General features: G+C 38.8%; 2 protein-coding genes across 2 annotated transcripts; both read right to left on the bottom strand.

Moving 5' to 3' along the window:
* Positions 1-671: 671 nt before the first annotated feature.
* Positions 672-6197, bottom strand: ess2 (ess-2 splicing factor homolog). The gene is made up of 10 exons (XM_044012879.1): positions 5833-6197; positions 4785-4953; positions 4510-4593; positions 4014-4183; positions 3719-3836; positions 3501-3634; positions 3245-3347; positions 3015-3124; positions 2072-2187; positions 672-1907 (listed from the first exon to the last, which is right to left on the bottom strand). Exons 1-10 carry the CDS (start codon positions 5977-5979, stop codon positions 1628-1630), a joined length of 1431 nt encoding a protein of 476 aa, XP_043868814.1. The 5' UTR covers positions 5980-6197; the 3' UTR covers positions 672-1627.
* Positions 6198-8516: 2319 nt separating this feature from the next.
* On the bottom strand, positions 8517-10457 carry LOC122758487 (homeobox protein goosecoid-2). The gene is made up of 3 exons (XM_044012705.1): positions 9631-10457; positions 9284-9537; positions 8517-9092 (listed from the first exon to the last, which is right to left on the bottom strand). Exons 1-3 carry the CDS (start codon positions 9866-9868, stop codon positions 9015-9017), a joined length of 570 nt encoding a protein of 189 aa, XP_043868640.1. The 5' UTR covers positions 9869-10457; the 3' UTR covers positions 8517-9014.
* Between the last annotated feature and the right edge of the window lie 8633 nt (positions 10458-19090).

Below are 19090 nucleotides of genomic sequence, written 5' to 3'. Positions count from 1 at the left end.
AATATTTTTGAATTGTGCAGTTATATCTAGGTGGTAATTATTACAACAGTACAAAAGTCTTGTTAAGAGCCACGTTATTAAAAAAGTGGTGAAAACATTGTGCAGATCGGATACCTGGATATCTGAATATCAATGAGTTAGCAAGTGGTTATCAAGTCATCCCTAATGTTAGCCAATAGGTCAAACTCCATGACTGGCTTTATAACAAGCTAAAATCTCCTAATTTCTTCATGGGTTAATAACTAACATCCTCAAAAATAGTCAGGCTGGTCATTAAACAGGCAGTCAAACACTGGCAAAATACAGAGGTAATAACAGGCTCAGTTTTCTAATCATAATAGAAGGTTTTCACAGCAGCTTTGTAGGTTTAAAAGAAAAGCATGCAAACAGTTCCCCTTGTTGTGTCTTGAGAACATCACCAAGCCACCACAATTACAGTGTTTGTGCCAGAGCTCAACACCCACCATAAAAAATCATACTAAAAATCAAGTTTTTTATAAAAAAAAACTGCCTCTTTATCTTAATCAAATCCGAATTCAACATTGAGTTAAACTCCTTGATAGTGAAAGGTTTTACATGAATACTAATGCGCAAAAATTCTCACTCAGTCAATAAGACATTTGCGTACAAAAATAAGACGTCTAAAGTTCAGTACAGGTCAATATGCAGTCTTAAGAGCATGAATAAAGAAAAGTTTTTAATCCAAACAACTCCAAGCAAAAAGTCATTCCGACAGAGTGGAATTTAGTCTTTAAAAGCGTGTGTTGTCAGATGATATACCCACTTGACCAAGACTGCTGAAGTTTCACATTTGCTTCCGCTGAGGTTTAAAACACATATTTCGGTACAGAGGAGTTTTTCTTCCACTTCTTACGCTGATGCTGCAATACGCTTGGTTGCTAATCTGTGACATTTTGTTACTTCTCACCACAAGCAATTAAGACTTAACAAAATCCAAAACCAAACCTTTCCATTAAACACTTTTGACCAAATGGAAAGTAGACAGAATTCCTTATGAAAACAAATATGTATATTAAACATCAACAGAACTAATATCAAACAAATGAATATCCAAGTATTGCAACGCAAGCAACTCAGAATCAAAATCTGCCAAATCTTTGTTTCAATGCATTATCAACAAGAAGTCTTTTAGAAAAATAAAGCTGCAGCAAGTGTGCCGACTTTGTCTCACACCAGACCTCACTTGGATTTATAAAAAACAGCAGCAGGGTTCCCCATAACCTCAAACCACAAGCTGCGTATGTGCTGTAGTTGTGGGTGTAGCTTAAACACTTAAGTGTCTGAATATGCCTCAACATTTGAAGTGTGTTTAATGAAAAATGATAGACACTCACTGTTCCAAGAACTAAGAACTGGGTGTTTAAATCTCAGAAAGAATGAGAATAAGTACATTTAAAATTCAACTAAGCGTGTGTTAATGAGTTCTGGCAGGGATAACAAACATAAATACATCAAAAAACAATATTTCACTGGGATCTAGATAAACCATTTTTTTTAATTAAATCATCCAGCTAAAATAATGTAAAAATGATGTGGAGTTTCCTGTAAAGTTCGCCACATTACAATAATGTTATGTACAGTAGCAGCAGAAAGTAGCTCCTCCCACTTAGAAAAAGTCTGAGGCTTTTCTTCTCTTGGGAAGTTGCAGGAGATTGTCTGTGAGTGATGTAACATCCTGAGAGCTCGGCGTCTTGGCTTTGATTGGTGTTGGTGTTCCTGATGGAGTAGATAGGCCACCAAAGGGAGACTTGGAACCAAGGACTCTGTGTGAGGGAGATGGGGTGTAACTTGCTCTGAGCGCTTTGTCCGTGTATTTGCTAGATGTCCGATTAACAAGTCTCTGCAGGGCGGGGGACAGGGCCGGGCTCAGACCTTTAGGTGTAAGACTGCAACATGAAGAATAACATGTTCAGTTAGTTAATATCACATGACCGCTCTAACAAACACTTTTGGTAATAAACAAGTGGTGTCAAAGCTTAGAGTTTAAGTTTCTACCGTGTGTTGTTACAAGCAGATAAAATCAAAAGTGCACACGAATTTAAGTATTTACCTTGCAAGGTTCTCTGTGACCTTTCGTAAAGCCTCCTGCTTTTTGGCACGATTTTTAGCAGCAGCTTCATTCGCCATCTTTATACCCAGCCTCTCTCGTCGTCCAGGTTCTGGAATCTATTGAGAGACAATGTTAGAAGTTCAGATGTTAACATAGCAGCCTACAACCATTTTCCATACAAAGTGGAAATAATGGAGCACAAAGTGAAGTCACACTAGGGTGTTTTTGAAAGCGGGTCTTAGCTAATGTTCATGTTCACACACGCAGTTTCTTCCGTATGAAATGTTTGGGCCCTCCCATGTTTATAAAGCGAGACGGCTTCAGATTCAATCACCTGTGATGTTTTTCATGGTACACAAGCACTGTAAACACTCCTGACCACTGCAGTGCTGTTAAATCATAGAGACCGCAGCTACACCTTAATTTAAACAGTCCAATGCAACACACTGACAACCAAAGCTATTCTTAAGATTCTTGTGGGTAACGTAAGCTGCTTCCAGACATGCACTGTAGCCATTCTGCGGAGATCGTCCAGAAGGGCTGTATATGTGAACAAAAATGTCCACCGCAGATAATGGCCAAGTGAGCTCATGTGAGAATGCAGCAGGAATAACGTTGTATAATGAATGGTGTCCCTCGAGATGATCTGAAGATTCTCCGGTTGTTGTCTCACCCTGACAAACGTCACACTGTGATCGTCACATATGAACGGACATTATCCATACTGATACAGGGTAACTTCACTTTTGTTCAGACATCCACTGTGTATTGAGCCTAGTTTATACTCGCCCGAGGCACCATGGCTTGGATCTTTGCAGACAAGTTGTTGTGTGAAGTGTGTCACTATGCCTTGCTGCACCGCAACAAAGAAACAATTCTGGACACAGGAAATATTTTTCATATTATTAACAGAGCATTTCAGCGACAACTAGATGATAAGCACCTTAAATGATGGACCATGATTCCTCTCAACATACGGTGAGTCTGATCCATCCAGTCGAAATGGAGTACTTTCAATCTCACCCCAGGTCATCAGAGGTGACTCAGCCACACCTGACAAAAAGAGACAAAAAAAAACAAAAACGATCAGAAAAGTATTTCAAACATAGGTAGAACAAAATTAATTAATGTAAGGCAACAATTCATTGGTGATTAATTTTAGGATGCACTTACCAGGGGCAGGAGAAGGTGTTCCCTCAAAACCATATCCATTCACTGTTGGAGAGTCATGTGGGATGAGCTCTTTCCCATCAGGGCCAACTTTACCCTGTTTGAACTACACATAAAACCACATATCAGCCTCACTCAGCAATTAAACTGCAGAATAACATGTCATGCAGAGATACTTAATTCAAAAATGTGGAGCACATCTCGACCAATACAAAACGCTTTATTTCTGGATTTCATGAACCATGTTCCTAAACTGTACCTGTGCATTGAGAGCCGCAGCCTGTTGAATCTGGCTTTTGTTGAGCGCTTTGCTGAAAGGGTCTCCAACAAAACGTGTGTTTTTGTGAATTATCTCCCTTGGCTTCTTAAAGAGAGTGTCATCATCTTTAACACCTGGAATGATATAAAGCACATTATAACCTTTTTTTTGTATAATTAAATTTTTTTTTTTAGTTTTAGTTTTTAAAATAATCGTACCCTCTGGATAATACATCAAGGCATTCTTTGCTTTGTACTCCCATGTCTCCAGTCCAGCTTTGACACATTCAAGTGCTGCCTTCTCCGGTGCTAGTAAAGCGAGGTTCTCCTCATGGCGCTGAAACACATAAGTGTTTATTAATGTTTTTTTGCTGTAGTCTTGGGATGTGTGAAATAATAATCTAATGATAGTGATCAACTGCTTGAAAGGTTAAGTGATATCTAACTTAAACCACCGTCATATGTAGCAGAAATGTATGTGAATTTTAGTAAAATCAGATCTACAAATACATACCTGTTTGAATTCGGCCTCAGCTTCATATAACCAGGAATGTCTCAGTTTCTCCTTGTCTTCAGCCAGATCCATTATCTGTTCAAATGATGCATTATCCTCACTGGTATTTTTACCAAGGAAACGATCCAGGGAGGGAAGCTCTTTTTCTTCCTTGTCTTCATCTTTGTAATCTGTAAATAAAATATTGATAGAAAAAAAATGGTTTAACCACTGTTTAATTACTATTTACCTTCTCTGTTGGTCCAGTTTTTTGGTATCCTTGCCAAATATTTCTATTCATGGGGCTAACTGAAGAGGGAAATTAATAATAAACATGTCAAATTAGTAATTTGACATGTTTATTATTACATAGGTATATAAGTAATTTGAAAGTACTTGTAAGAATCATGAAGGGGACTTTAAGGGGGTGATATATGTCTGTGGTTTAGTGTAAACACACAAAAGGTCAGAAAATATAATAACTCATGCTTCAAATAAAAATAAAATAGATACTTACCTCCATCTAAACCTTTATTGCCACGAATTGAGGATGGAGATCCTGACTGGCCCACAGGTGTCTCAAAACTAGCCGGAGTAACATCTTACACACAAAGAGAATGAAATGGAAACATAGTTGAAAAGCACATACAGACAATCAGACATAGGATTTCAGTATACTGCCACAAGGCTGAAGAATCAATATAACATACAAAGCAGCAAAATATACACAAGCTTTTCTATCTTTCTGAAGATGAAGATACAGCATTTAAATTATCATGTAATGATACTCACAAGGTGCAGACGATCGCGGTGTAGATTTTGTTAAAGACGATCCATATCGAATGGATATGTCTCTCATCCTCTCGAGGTCTCCATTTTCCTCTGCTTCCAGATATTCCTTCTGTGCTTGCAATTTTGTCACATCTGGGAAGAAATCCCTTTGGATGATCTTCTCTAAACTCTAGAAACAAACACAGGTAAATGTATAAGTCTTATGTTCAGTGAGAATACTTGTTCTTTGATGCAACTCAGTTATGTGACCCATATTTCTCAGCCAAGCCGCTTCATATAATTTATTTTTCCGGGAAAATAATAGTTTCTAAAACAAATCAGAACGATAACGCTGCAGATTATTCACAAATTAAAATTAAATGTCAATAGATATTTTCCAAACCTCATTTGAACATCACTAAATAATTTCCTTTTCCTAACTATTGCTTAAAACGGTTAAATATTTCAATGTAAAATGAAAGAGAGAAAAGCTATGGAACTCATTGCATGAGTAGCTATTACATTAATTACAAACAATCAAAATGATTGTTAGCGCTTCAAAATAATTACCAATTAATTATTTAATATCATGATGTACAGGTGATCCACTGTGGCGACACCTAGAGAGGGAGAAGCTGAAAGGAATATACTTTATATTTTCTAAACCAATGTCATTAACCCTCCTGTTATGTTTGTCAGGAAGAGCATTTATGTTTGTGGGTTAATGTGACCTGATGCATGTTCATTCAAAAGTTGTCAGAAAAAAATCCTAACAAGAACTGTTCTACATGTTTTACATGCCAAGTATGATTTAGTGACAAAACTACTGATGCAAACTCTTAGATCCAACTCTGACTATCATTCGTATTTAAAAAAAGAGGTATGACAACCCTGATAAATTAAGAATATGTATTTAAAGTGTCACATATTAAGACCATGTATAAACTTAAAAATACTTTGCTAAAACGCCATGAGAAAAGGCCTTGCTAGCCAACATTAGCCTTGTAAAACTGAACTTGTTATCATGCCCTAACATAAAACTAATAGGGCTCGTCTAAAATGTATTTACCTCAATATATTGCACTTCATCGAGGACGTTTCTCTTCGGCTTGTCCGTCTCTTTGTCTTCAGGTGGCTGCCGCAGAGCCACTGTTGTTGCCGTTACAGGGACGAGGGTCCCAGACAGCGCTTTCCTCACACTCGCGCTGCCTTCCATGTAGCTTCACAAGCTAAATGCTAACTACGAATCGTTCAATAACAAACAAAGGCTAGAGGGGGTAAACACAATATGGATTTCTACTTGATAAATACACCATAGACCGTAAACGATTCCACAACGGACATGTTTTCGACAAATGAGAGCACAAAAAATCGTTGTGCGTTAACTAGCCATTAGCCACCACCGGAGGAAAACACAAGAACTACGGACGTACTACGTTACGTAAAGTCTAAAATATTACGTCACCGGAAGTGTACCCCATGTGATTTCTAGTATTTTCGAATTTGCCTTAGCAAGGAACATGAGAGGAGAGGAAGACAATTCTTGATACTTTGAAGTGAAAATGTAAAGACAACCAATAACAATAATGAAATCCATTATCTCTATTCACAATTTTATGAAATATGTCAGAAATCATCACAAACACTACTTTGAACATGGTGAATCAATATTTTAGGTGACATTTTGTTTCTTTTATAAAATGATGAAAAAAGACACTGTCTCATTTGACAGGCAAATAACTATAATATCATATAATAGACATGTTATTGTCATTGTTCCAAAATATTACAACAAATGCAGCTCAATTATGTCAGGGAGCTGCATAAATAGTTTTCAACATTAATTACACTTTCACATAACTCAAGTGGAGGCTATGGAGAGGATGTGCAATACGTTTTTGCGGAGACGGCTGGGTGTTCCTTCATCAGTCAGCTTGGTTAATCTGTACGGCAAGACTTCCAAACCCCACCTCCCAGCTCCATCAGTGGTGGAAGAATTCAAAGCCACCAAGGCAAGGACAGTCAGCAGCACACTCTTAGTGTCCAGGGATGAGAAAGTAAGACATGCAAACAAGTCCCTCAGGTGTGGAAGGAAATGGAAACCTCGAGAAGCAGGCAAGAAAGCACAAGTATACCAGAAGCACCAGGAGATAGTCAAAGTGGTTTGTCAAGGGTGGTTGGGACTTGGAAATTACAATGTAAAAAAGTGGCGCAAGGCCAACGATGAGGTCAGAAGAATTGTGAAGGAGGGGGTCCACGAGTCATTTGAAGAAGACTGCCGTGTAAAAGCAGCAGGGCTCAGTCAGCAGTGTCAGTGGATTCAGTGGGACCAGGAAATCGAGCGATCATTGTCCTGGAAAGAACGTCAGTTGACTGCCCGAGGCAAAATGACCTTCCCTCTGCATGTAGTGGCTGCTGACCTTTTGACGATTCCAAGCAACCTTGAGATACAAGGCAAAGAAGAGAACCCATCATGCAAACTTTGTGGGGCAACCCACTGTACCCTGAAACATATCCTGACTGGTTGTCCCAAAGCACTGGCAGAAGGTAGATATAGGTGGAGACATGATAAGGTCCTCTCAGAGATCGCCAAATGGACAGATCTGCAGAGAGTCAAAGCAAACAAACATCAAGCACAACCACCATCAAAGGGTCTCAGTTTCCAAAGGGATAGCAATGAGCCTTTTAGTACAAAAGGACTTAGCAAGAGCCCCACCATTTTACATCACGCTTCTGACTGGGAGATGCAAGTGGACTTAAAGCAGAAACTCATCATCCCTGACGAAGTTGCAACAACATCACTCAGACCAGATATGGTTCTTATATCCCGTAGCACAAACACCATCATAGTTGTTGAACTTACAGTGCCCTGGGAGAACAGACTTGCCATTTCTCATCAAATGAAAAAAGCCAAATACCAGAAATTGATTGATAAGGCTAATTTGAAAGGATGGCATGCAACCTTATTTCCTATTGAAGTTGGCTGCCGTGGTTTCCCTGCTATATCGGTGTGCTATTTCTTGCAGAAAATGGGACTTGCACCCAAGGAACTTAAGAAGGCCATTGGAGAGATAGCTGCAACAGCCGAGACCAGCTCAAGATGGCTGTGGCTAACAAGAGCCTTCAGTTGGAAACCTTCTGAAGGTGGAGGCTAATTTAGTCCTCACACCCCCGCTCAGTGTACAAAATACTAGTGACCCTGAGAAATTTGCTGAAGAAGCAGATTGGTTTCCAACATTGCAGAGGCTTAGACCACCTTGCCAGAAGAAACCCATCATTAAGAGGCTCTTCACATCTCAAGTAGTCACTGTATACTTGATTATAAAAATCAATCAACAAATTGATCAGGTATTATTTAATTATACGTATTACCTTTTGACTAAAGACTCACAGTATATAATTATGTATGTTCATTAGAGCATTGCCAAAACAATAGATGTTTTCACAACACTCAATACAGCATCTGTCCCCTGAAATGACCTTGTAACTCCACAAATTACTGTGTGAAGAGACCTGGTGTGTTCCTGATACCCGACATTATTTTTAAATGTCTGACAAATAAATCTGTCACATATACGTCGTGAAATGCAGGAGAGTTTTCACTTTTTCCTCCTAAACATAACCCTGTAACTCGCAAAATACTATTAAAATTTTGCTCAGAAGTGTTCACAGCGTGTGTTGTGCTTTAAATTTTGTGCAGTGTATATTGCAAAAAATGAAGCCCCTCCATTTCTTTAAAAAACAGCAACAACTTTATTTGTTCTTTAGGGTTATTTTTTCCCACAACAGATCCCAACTGGAACAATCAATATACTAATTTTACCTTTCACAATTAGTATTAACATATGCTGCTGGTATTTCTATCATGTACTCAATAAACAAGCCAGCTACCAAGAGAGACACATGATTTGACTGACACACAAAAAACCCCATGTCTGTTTATTTTGTGGGAGAAAGAAATCTGGCTATCATATGAGATAAGTAGAGAAAGCACTCAGAGAATGCAGAGGTCCTTCAGTTTGCTACAGTGTCAAGAGACCACCATATCGCACACGGTTGTTTTGAAAAACCCAGAATGCATTTCTGTGTCCTGATCACCACCAAAATCTATAAATGTCTCCATAGGGTCATTACGTATACATTCTCAAAATACACCTTTTACTTTTGAATTCTTTGAGATGAACAGGCAAACGTGGCTGAAAACATAACCTGCATAACAACTGCAGAAAGCAAAATTGTATCACACACAGTTTAGTTTTCTGTATTTCCAACAGCAAATGATAGTCTTTTCTGACGTCTCCACTTTGCTCTTCGGTTTTTAAACCAAACCTGGAAAAAACACAAACAGTCCTAAACTGTAAATTAATTGCTTCACATTTGACCTATTATAAATAAAGAGGAACACATTTGACATAATAACACACCCTTAACACAGGCATGAAATAAAAAACCCAATAAATAAATCAATTCCGTTATTCCATGCTCATATGAACATTCTGATATTTACTGAACTGACTTACCTCCACTCTCTCTTCTCTTAAGTGAGTGCACTGAGCTAATTTCTCCCTCATGTTCACATCTGGATACTGATTTTGCAGGAACAGCTCCTCCAGTGCGTCCAGCTGATCCTCTGTGAAAATAGTGCGGTGGCGTCTGGTCCTCCTCTGCACCTGAGCAGGTAACTGCTCCTCTCTGTGACCTTCTCCCTGCCTACAAGATGGGTTTGGGAGTATCGCTGATGGCCATCCATACTGACAGACTGCAGGCAGGAAGTCTGGTGTGAAATCAGAGGGTGAGAGAGAAAGTGATACAGATGACAAAACCTATTTTGAAACAAGCATCGACAGAGCTGGTGGCTTGCTCTCACCTTCGTGTATGAAATCCGATCGGAGTATGTCTCCACAGTGGGAGCAGCAGCAGCAGCACACACAGGTGTGATGAACAGTCTCTATCTGGTCTCCAACAGGACTCACTGTACTCTCATTTAGTCCAGCACCACTTGTCGTACATATCCATCTATCACTGTTGCCGTTTGGATATTTGCTCAATATGTTTTCAATAGTGAAAGGAAACTTTTGTCTGTCCATCCTAATCAGTCGATCCATCTCAAATGAAATTCCAATAAATACACAAGCAATGATAATCACAGGATGTTGACGTACAGCACTTCTCAGCCTGAGCTGTTCTTCTCCTTCTCCTCTCTCTACAACACTGTGTCAGACACTTATAGTGAAATTGGGAGGCAAAAAAATAGTAAAACTATAATCCCTTCTATGGACCAGACACATAAAATGGTTGAAACTTAATTCCTAGCTAATCTGGGCAGTTTTGTGAAGAGGTTAGGGAGGATGGCAGATTCGTTTAATCTTGCCTTATTCCTTTCTCCAAAAGAAATCAGATTTCACTGCATAAAATGAGAAGTGGGGAGCTCCTAAGATCCTTATTGTTGGGGTTTTAGAGAAAAGGGGATTGCTCAGTATTAGAAACCTGGATTTAAAGATGAGTGTTTTTGATGTGGCCGGAGACTTGTGCATGCTGAACTTGAGGATTAGGTCTTAAATTTATTTCCAGATGTCACTTTCCTATTAAGCTTGATCAACATATGATCTTGTACAAATTAGCAAGAAGTCACCAGTTATGGGTGCACATCCCCATTAAATTACCCCCATTAATGAATAAATTAATTATATGTGTGTGTGCTATTCCACTAATAGATTTGTATTAGAGTGTTACTCAACAGATATAAGTACAAATAAAAGCAGTACATTCAGAAAAAAAGGTTACATCTATGTAGTTTGTATTCACAATCATACATCATGTGTATTGTCTGTGCGGCATCTCCGACAATGTGCTGAGGTAAAGCTATTACAGGTTAAATTCATCGCCCTCCAACAAATCCTGAGATTTCATACAAGGCAATATACGAATTAACGGATTTCCACAATCTGTCTTAAGCTCCGCTTATAAGGGCTTTTGAAAACAGATAACAATAAACACCATCCCATCCTTTTCACTTGGGTTTAATAGCGTCCACATTGTTGACATATGGTTTGAGGAGCATGTGAGATCGCTATCTGCAGTTATTGTGGTTCTGAAAAGAAGGAATTGTACCACATCCTCATCGGTTCAAATGACTCAAAATTCATTACTGGGGATTAGGTTGATAAAAGTTCATATTGTTGTCGTAAGAGCAATATTTGGTACAAGAGGTAAAGTGACAGAAACCACCACCACCCTGGTAGATACAGTTGACTGGACGTTTGAGGAGGCTGATTTCTTCTTCTCACATGCAAACTACTGTATCATTATTATGGGGGTGGAGTGGCTCAGTGGTTAAGACCGGTACCCTGTGTGCGAAAGACATCATGGTCGCAAGTTCGACTCCACCCCTGGCTGATTGTACTCAATTCCATTGTAAGTCGCTTTGGATAAAAGCGTCTGCTAAATGACATGTAATGTAATGTAATGTAATTATTATTATTAGTATCAGAAAAACATGTTTACTTTTCTGTTCTAAACCTGATTACTGGTGCAACAAAAATAGTTTTCAATATCTCAAGATTTTATGATCTCTGCTACTTCCCTTTCACATGGGGAAACTACCTACACCCCACTCTGCTCTGCATCGGCAAACGGTCTTGCTGCCCCCTCACTGAGAGGATCAACATCCAGACAGCAGAAAGCCTCCACATCTTCCGCTGCAGACTAAAAACACATTTCTTACGACTCAACCTTGACTAAAGGTGACAAAAAAATAAATAAATCACTTGCTTATACATTGCACTTATGACTAGAACTTTATAGTTTGGCTTACTTGAAGCTCTTACTTACTTCTAGCTCTTGTTTGTACCCAAATGTTTAAATGCACTTATTGTAAGTCGCTTTGGATAAAAGCGTCTGCTAAATGACATGTAATGTAATGTAATGTAAAAACTGGCAATCCACAGCAACTGTCATCTGTATTATGGTTTTCCAAGGATCTTGAAGGTTCTACAACCAATTTTAGTTGCTCTTGGTTCGATTCACACAGGTTTGTCCACACTAAAAGTAACCCTGCAATTTTCAGAATAAAAGTCACCATTTTGTTGTCCAAGCTAAGATACAACCACACAGTTTTCAAATCCACTTCCTGTTTCTATCCACACTAAAATACAACAGATCCCTAAACATTTCACAATAAAATAAATAAAAATACCTGTTCTTGTACGCTAAAACAGCAATTTTCAGAATAAAAGACACCGTGGATATAGCATAAAGAGTAGACTGATTGATTGGTGACACACAACACACCTGCTCATCCAGGGGCGATTCTAGAGTCTGTTGGGGCCAAGCAAAAATTCCCAGGGGGCCCTTCCGACCAGTGTTCATCACCACTATGTTATAAATAATCTGACAGGATTCACAACACCATTCTGCCGGGTCTTCCGATGTGGTCAAACCTGTTGCAGTAGCAGGTGATGCAGCATGATGAGGGGTAGGAGTTGCTATCCTGCTGGAGGTGGATGTTTCCGAAACTGATGTAACAAAAACAAACAAAAAGACAGAGTATATATTTTTACAGGGTATGGTATATGTTATTATTTAAAGTAAAATGTATTGATTCATTAAACTCACAGTTGCCGCTATCATCACTTGGTGTGGGAGCTTGATGTGCCTGTGGTGTCTCTTCCCGCTCATGACCACCAGAAAGTGGAGTGGCCACTATGCCACTGGAGGTGGATGCTGCTGGAACTGATATGACAAAAAAACAAAACAAAACAGTGTATATTGTCATAAAGAATCTTTACAGGGCATGGTATATGTTATCAATTAAAGTGGAATATTGGATTAGGTGACAAATGATCCTGAGGAGCGATAACAGACAGGTTTATAATTATTCTCCTTGGGCAGAACAATTATTCATTGCTATCATAGCAATATTAACTTTTACACAACTTTAGTTACAGAAAAAGCTGTTTTTCCAATACATTGTGTACCTTTACAATAAATACCGCATAAGAAGTTAAAAACAAGTTAAAAGTTAATAAAAAGGTGTCGTATATAAATAGCTGTTAAAGGGGCTTCAATGCAGATATTACAATAATACTCCATCTCATTTCATTGTTATCATTAATGATACCAACAGGGTATGACAGGGTGCCAAATTCGTGTAAGTTAGTGTTAGCGTCCACTAGCGTTCTGACGCTACTGTTAGCTGCTGTTCAAGTCTGTGTCCACGTTCAATAACAGCAGTCATTGACTGTTAATGTTATGACCATTATCTGCGCCAGCAGCACCACTTACCACTGTCTTTCTTTTCTCACTACCTGACTGATATTTCCTCTTTTCTTTTTATTTCAGCTTCATTCAAACTTGCAGAACGATAACTTCGCACAGGTTAACGTGAGGTGGGATGATGGGATTGACGTGGCTGGGGCCCCTTTAGGGAGGTTTCCGACTGAGATGTCATTGCAAATGACCCATTGTTGTTTAATACATTTCGGTAAAAACAGCCCTCAGGCTCCGAGTCACGGGGTCCCCCTATCGGCTAGGGGGACACACAAGCTGCGCGTCTGTGCTCATCTTCACCCAGGTGTTTTTCAATTAGCTGATGACCGCTGATTGCTTCCTCCTCTTCTTATTTAATCTTCTTCCAGCCAACAGCTCCGTGATGTTACTTTGAAGAGAAGCTGCAAGAGCCGTGAAACGAAAAAAAAGACGCAAAAAAAGTGTCGTTGTTTAACTACTAAAACTTTTCCGGGGGGAGGGAACGTGTGGCGGTAATGCACCAACCGCCATAAAACTTCAAAAAAGGAGGGAAAAACCTCAAAAAAGGAGGAAAACAAGAGAGCGAAAAGAAAACTACCGAGGCATGACGCCATACGCCGCGTGCATCAGCTACTGTATAAAAAAGCAGTAGGCAGCTCCAAGGTGGCGTGTTCGACCTGGTCCAGATTGGTGGCCCGTCCAGAATGGTGAGTAACTTTGTCAAGTTATCTTAATGGTGACTCTGTTTGCTGAATTATATGCTCAAACTTAGCCCTGGCTCAGTGTCGGCTCCATTCGGCCTTAATCTTAGCTATTAGTTGCTCAATTTCAGCTTTGGTTCAAGCTGTGCGTCATTGTCAGCCAGTTATCTGAATTGGCAGCCGTTTTTATCAAGTTACAGAGTTTAATCATTGGTTTAAATGGGGAATCCGTGTATCATTCGTTTTTCAAAACAAAACCAGAAATAAAAAAACGACTTGTTTTCTCAATATTCGTTTACAAAATCAAAACGAAATAACGATTTTGTGCTGAAATGAAAAATGGATAACAAGCGTTTCCCGTTTAATCCAATTTTGATAAATGCAAGTTACGACCCGGAAGTGTCCTGTGACCGGACAAGACAAGAAGACTACCTGTGATCGGGAAGGGAAGCGTAAGCTAGTGTTGGGACAACGTAAAAAACATACAAAATTGACATTTATGTTCTTTTTAATGGGAGTAAGAGGGTTAGTCTGAAGCCAGAAACTGCGGTCAAGTGAGCCGTCATTCCTCTTTGCGTGGTCAAGCCATCCGCACCAACGTTTTTAAGTGCGACCGTGAAGTTGAGCTTACGGTGAATGCTGGGAGTCGACTGAGAATGTCAGCGCCAATTTGATACGGAGCGAGATCAATTCCGGTTTTCAAAATAAGACGTTACTAATACAAGCGCAATCTATCGAGCTGATTTTAAGACCTGTATCATGTATTTTATCTGTGTTTTTATCATTTCAGAGCCACCCATACCTCCATGAAGGGAAGAGGATGTGTTGATGTGTAGCCATAAATGGACTATTTGGACTATTGCAAAAATAAAGAGGCATTTGGTGTCTTAACAAACACCCTTCAGTAGACCTGGCTTCATTTACCACATAGTTTTTCATCATCATTCACCCTCAGCTCAGATTTAAACCTGCATGTCCTTCTGGCCTAACGCTGCTGTCATTGTCGAAGCATCACAATGTGTTATTTATGTTGATTTACTGACCATTTCACACCTGTAGATATTTATGTTCAGATACAGGGTGACACCTGCTGGTCAGATTTAGTCATTTTCCAATTGTCTATTTATGCTGTCCATAGAGTGTAGGGAGCAAAATATGCATATTCTTACCAATTTTGTAAATAGGTATGATTAAATATAAATTAGGCAGCTGTCAAAATGAAAGGGAAATAGACTAAAGAATACAAATAGGGAACATACTCAGCTAGGTTATAAGCACATTTTGACTAAAAACTACAATTCTCTAACCCTGATCCATAAGTTAATTGGACTTGTACTAAAGCCACTCACTCACCATGACTCCTTGTAAGTGCTCACACTCGGGTGTCAATAGACACTTTGTCAAGTCTTTGGTTTTGAATATTAAAAAAACTTAATTGTCAGTGATCAAAAGATTTCATATCAAGTCCAATTTACAGAGGTTAATAGAAGTAATGATGCATATGCTGAATACACAGAAGTGATTAAATTATGCAAACCTGAGTAGAGGGGATGAATATGACAAACTAAAATGTATGGGCTTGATTTTTTTAAGGTTTGAGTCAAAATATGTTAACCCCATGACAATCTGAGATGTCGGTCAGTGTATTGTCTTAGCTCACAATATATTTGGCAACTTCCATTGTTTTTGGTTTGCAGTGCTCAGATGTAAGAATGCTATTGCACCCTATGTGCTTGAAGGCCAGATTGACATCACTAGATAATTTTGGCATTGAAAGCCTGTTTTATATTATTTAAGGGCCTTGGAAAATGGCATTTCTTTTGCCTTCAAGTCAGTGTTCTGCAGCCATAGCTTAATTTATTGATGTTGATTTCATTTGTGCTAGGCTATGATTATGTTAACATTAAGTTTATCTATGCCACTGAAACTATACTTACTGTATAACTTGTCCTGTTTGGTCTTATAATACACTGTAGTCTGAAGGGAGAACATAATAGACATCAATTGAAAAATTACTAAATCTGACCAGCAGATGTCGCTTTGTCAGTCATCAGTCATCTACCACTTTATCCCCCACCAGAGGGTATCTGAACGTAAATATCTACAGATGTGAAATGGTCAGTAAATCAAAATAACACATTGTCATTTTGTGATGCTTAGAAGATGACAGCAGCGTTAGGCCAGGACATCGAGGTTTAAATCTGAGCTGAGGGTGAATGATGACATGATACAGTGATGAAAAACTGGTAAGTGAAGCCAGGACTACTGAAGGGTGTTAAGACAACAAATGCCTCTTTATTTTTTTCAATAGTTCATTTATTGCTGCACATCAACACATCCTCTTCCCTTTATAGAGGTATGGGTGGCTCTGAAATGATAAAAAAACTCACAGATGCAATACATGCTGTATACAGGCCTAACAATGTTGCAAATAAACCAACAAATACCAGATGAAACGAATATCATTCAATACATCTATATCAATAAGCTGGACAATTACAGTCCTATGAGCAAACCAGGTATACAGTTAAATACACTCATACTGCCACCTACTGGTAGTGAGTCACTCATCGTCTGTCTATCGGCTATTTGTTTCTCTACTCTCCTCTTGGCTTTTATTTTGAAGCATTTGCTTTTACTTTTGGGTCACCTGACCTCCTGTCCTTCACTTCGTTCCTCAGATGAAAAAAGGCAAAATAAAATATAGTCAAAAACCAAAATCGGGCCGTTTTCTCATTTCTCGTTTTTTGATTTTGACAACAAAAACAAAAAACTGTTTTTTTTTCATTTATGGTTCAAAATGAAACGATGAAGAACGATGGTATTCTCCTAAATATTTTCTCCTTAATTGGTTTAAATGAAAAAACAGAAGGTCAAAACATACACGGACCCTGCAACTAATGTCTATTTTCTTAACCTGGGATTTTTTTCTTATTTGGTCCATAAAATGTTAAATGTTCACTGTTTCTAAATTCAACTATATTCTTCTAAAAATTATTTGGTTCCAATGATTGCTTAAATAGAGCATAGTCATTAGGAAATATTCACATTTAAGAAAATAAAGAAAATCTGAAACTCAAACACTGAAAACAATCCATTATCAAAGTAGACAAAACAAGACTAAAAACAAATTAAAATGGTTGCTGTGCGATATTAACTTACTGCTCCACTTATGGTCATTACTATTGAGTTTTTCACTAGAAAGACTTATTTGTTTTTTGTTAAACGTTTAAAAATATTCAGGGTTATACATGTCTTTTATAATTCTATACTTTTAATGTAGCCATTAAAATACAAACTTTTTTTCCTTTTTTTTAAAGGAACAACCTGCTTCCTGCTCACGGAGACCTGGTCGGACCCGCCATATACAAAAGCCTGAGGCTGTCAAAAAAAGGTGCGTGACACCTTTATAGATAATTTACTACATCATTGAAAATATATTAATTAATCAAACATGTATAATATAAGTTTTTTTGTGTTTTTAAAGAGTGTGGCTGTATGAAGTACTGACATTTCTATACTTGAACTTAAAGGCATTCCTTAAATCTTAATCAACTTTATTCTACATCACTTGTGATTATGTTCATTTTTTTGTTTCACGGTTAGAATAGAATTTGTGCTGGCAGCAATGTTTTCACTGAAAGTGAATCTTTATATCTCAGGCTGGGTGAATTATGTCTTTACCTTATACAAACACATTGTAGAACACCATAGCTAGTTATTTTACACCTGTAACGGTATGAACTTGAACATTGTCAAGGCTGGAGACTGCACTCAAACATTTTTTTGTTTGTTTTTTTCCTCCAGATTGACCTTCATGAAGTTCGTCAAAGAGTAGGTGTCATGATTTAACTCTGGGTGGCCGCTGTGTCCCCACTCTTTCTTGGCCGCTGTGCCAGCATCTCTCTGCATTGTCCAACATGGCCACGTTTTTTCTCTTCTCCTGCTTTCCATCTGTCAGATAGCTCAGGGTTGTACATGGAGCATTTGCCACAGGTTGGTTTTGTATGTTCCTGTCCACTTTATTGGGTGGTCTGTAAATCTGGTCCTTGTTGGTTATATTTTTGTGGAACTGCTGAGCGAGTGATTTGAAAGAATGATGTGACTTGAAATTCTCTCTCTGAATGAGTGGGTTGTGTGTGACTGAGAGGCCTGGATTGAATAGTTAAGATGGTCTGAGAATATGATTATGTTCAGCAGTTCACATTAGGGTAGATATGGTGTCTTGAAGGGCTTAGATGCTTGATAAGTTATAATGCACTAACATTTCCTTTTTAGGTCCGTCTACAAGGGTGAGTCCATATTTTTTTATTTCTTCTCTGGGGGCTACCTTCTTGGCCTCCATGTGTGGTAGGGTTTGCAGAGTAGGGGAATAAACAAAAGAAAACTTTAGTGTTGTGTTTTTTGAAAGTGAAGGTACTTAGGTGTCTGCAACTGACTTGCTAGTCTGGCTGCCTACAGCTAACTACCGAATCACACTGACAATGCAAAGGTAAGAACACAGCTCTCTAGGGAGGTGTTTTCTTGCCTTGTGCGCTTAAACACTTTTTCTTTCCAACTGTTTCGCAGGCCGCGGGCCATCGCTCTTCCGGCCGCCGTGTCGATCTGTCCTGGCCCTCCTCGTGCCTTTCCTCATTTGTAAAAGGAGAAAAAAAATCAACTTGAACCGTTTTCGTTAGCACTAAAATATAGTGATGTTGGAGGACCAGATCTTAAATGAGGTTTAAATGGATGTTGGTGTACAGTTAAAGCTAGATGGTAGAAATAAAGTTAATGTTGTGCCTTGTACATTCTGTCAAGGCTTAGACTTCTTGGCCGCTGTGCCTTTATTTATTTTTTTCTTCTCTTTTCCATCGTGGCCATTAAACTACCCTTAGCCCTAGAACGTTAAAATACATACTGGTGATCTACACAGTACCTGGCTTTGGATGGCAGCCATGCCATTGCCTTTGTATTGTCACACGTCCCTTAATGCAAGTAGGCCATGATCGCTAACTGTGCCCGTGCCTTCGTGGTCTATTTGTGTTATTGTACGTCTGGCATTGCGCGTATAGTCATTTTACATAGGCAAACATGGGTGCCTCCGCGTCCATGCACAGTAAGTGAACTAACCTGTACTTTTCTTTTAGCATCAATCAAGAGGAGCACCGACATCACTGCATGTCCACCCTAATTAGATTGCGTTTTAGTTAAGATAAAATTTCAAATGGGGAGTGCAGTTTTTCTTTCTTGCTTGGCCGCTGTGCCATTACTGTACCTGCTCTGACCTGAATCTTGATTCTTCATGGCCACTGTGTCATGTCTGTACTTGGTCTTCATGCCAGTCTATAATTTCTGATCTGTTTTTCCTACTAAGTTTTCCTGGATGAGTGTGTGTGT

The sequence above is a fragment of the Solea senegalensis genome, linkage group LG21 (genome assembly GCF_019176455.1).
Source record: "Solea senegalensis isolate Sse05_10M linkage group LG21, IFAPA_SoseM_1, whole genome shotgun sequence".
Taxonomy (NCBI): Eukaryota; Metazoa; Chordata; class Actinopteri; order Pleuronectiformes; family Soleidae; genus Solea; species Solea senegalensis.
The sequence above is the reverse complement of the archived record's forward strand: the minus strand, read 5'-3'. Positions and strand labels throughout refer to the sequence as shown.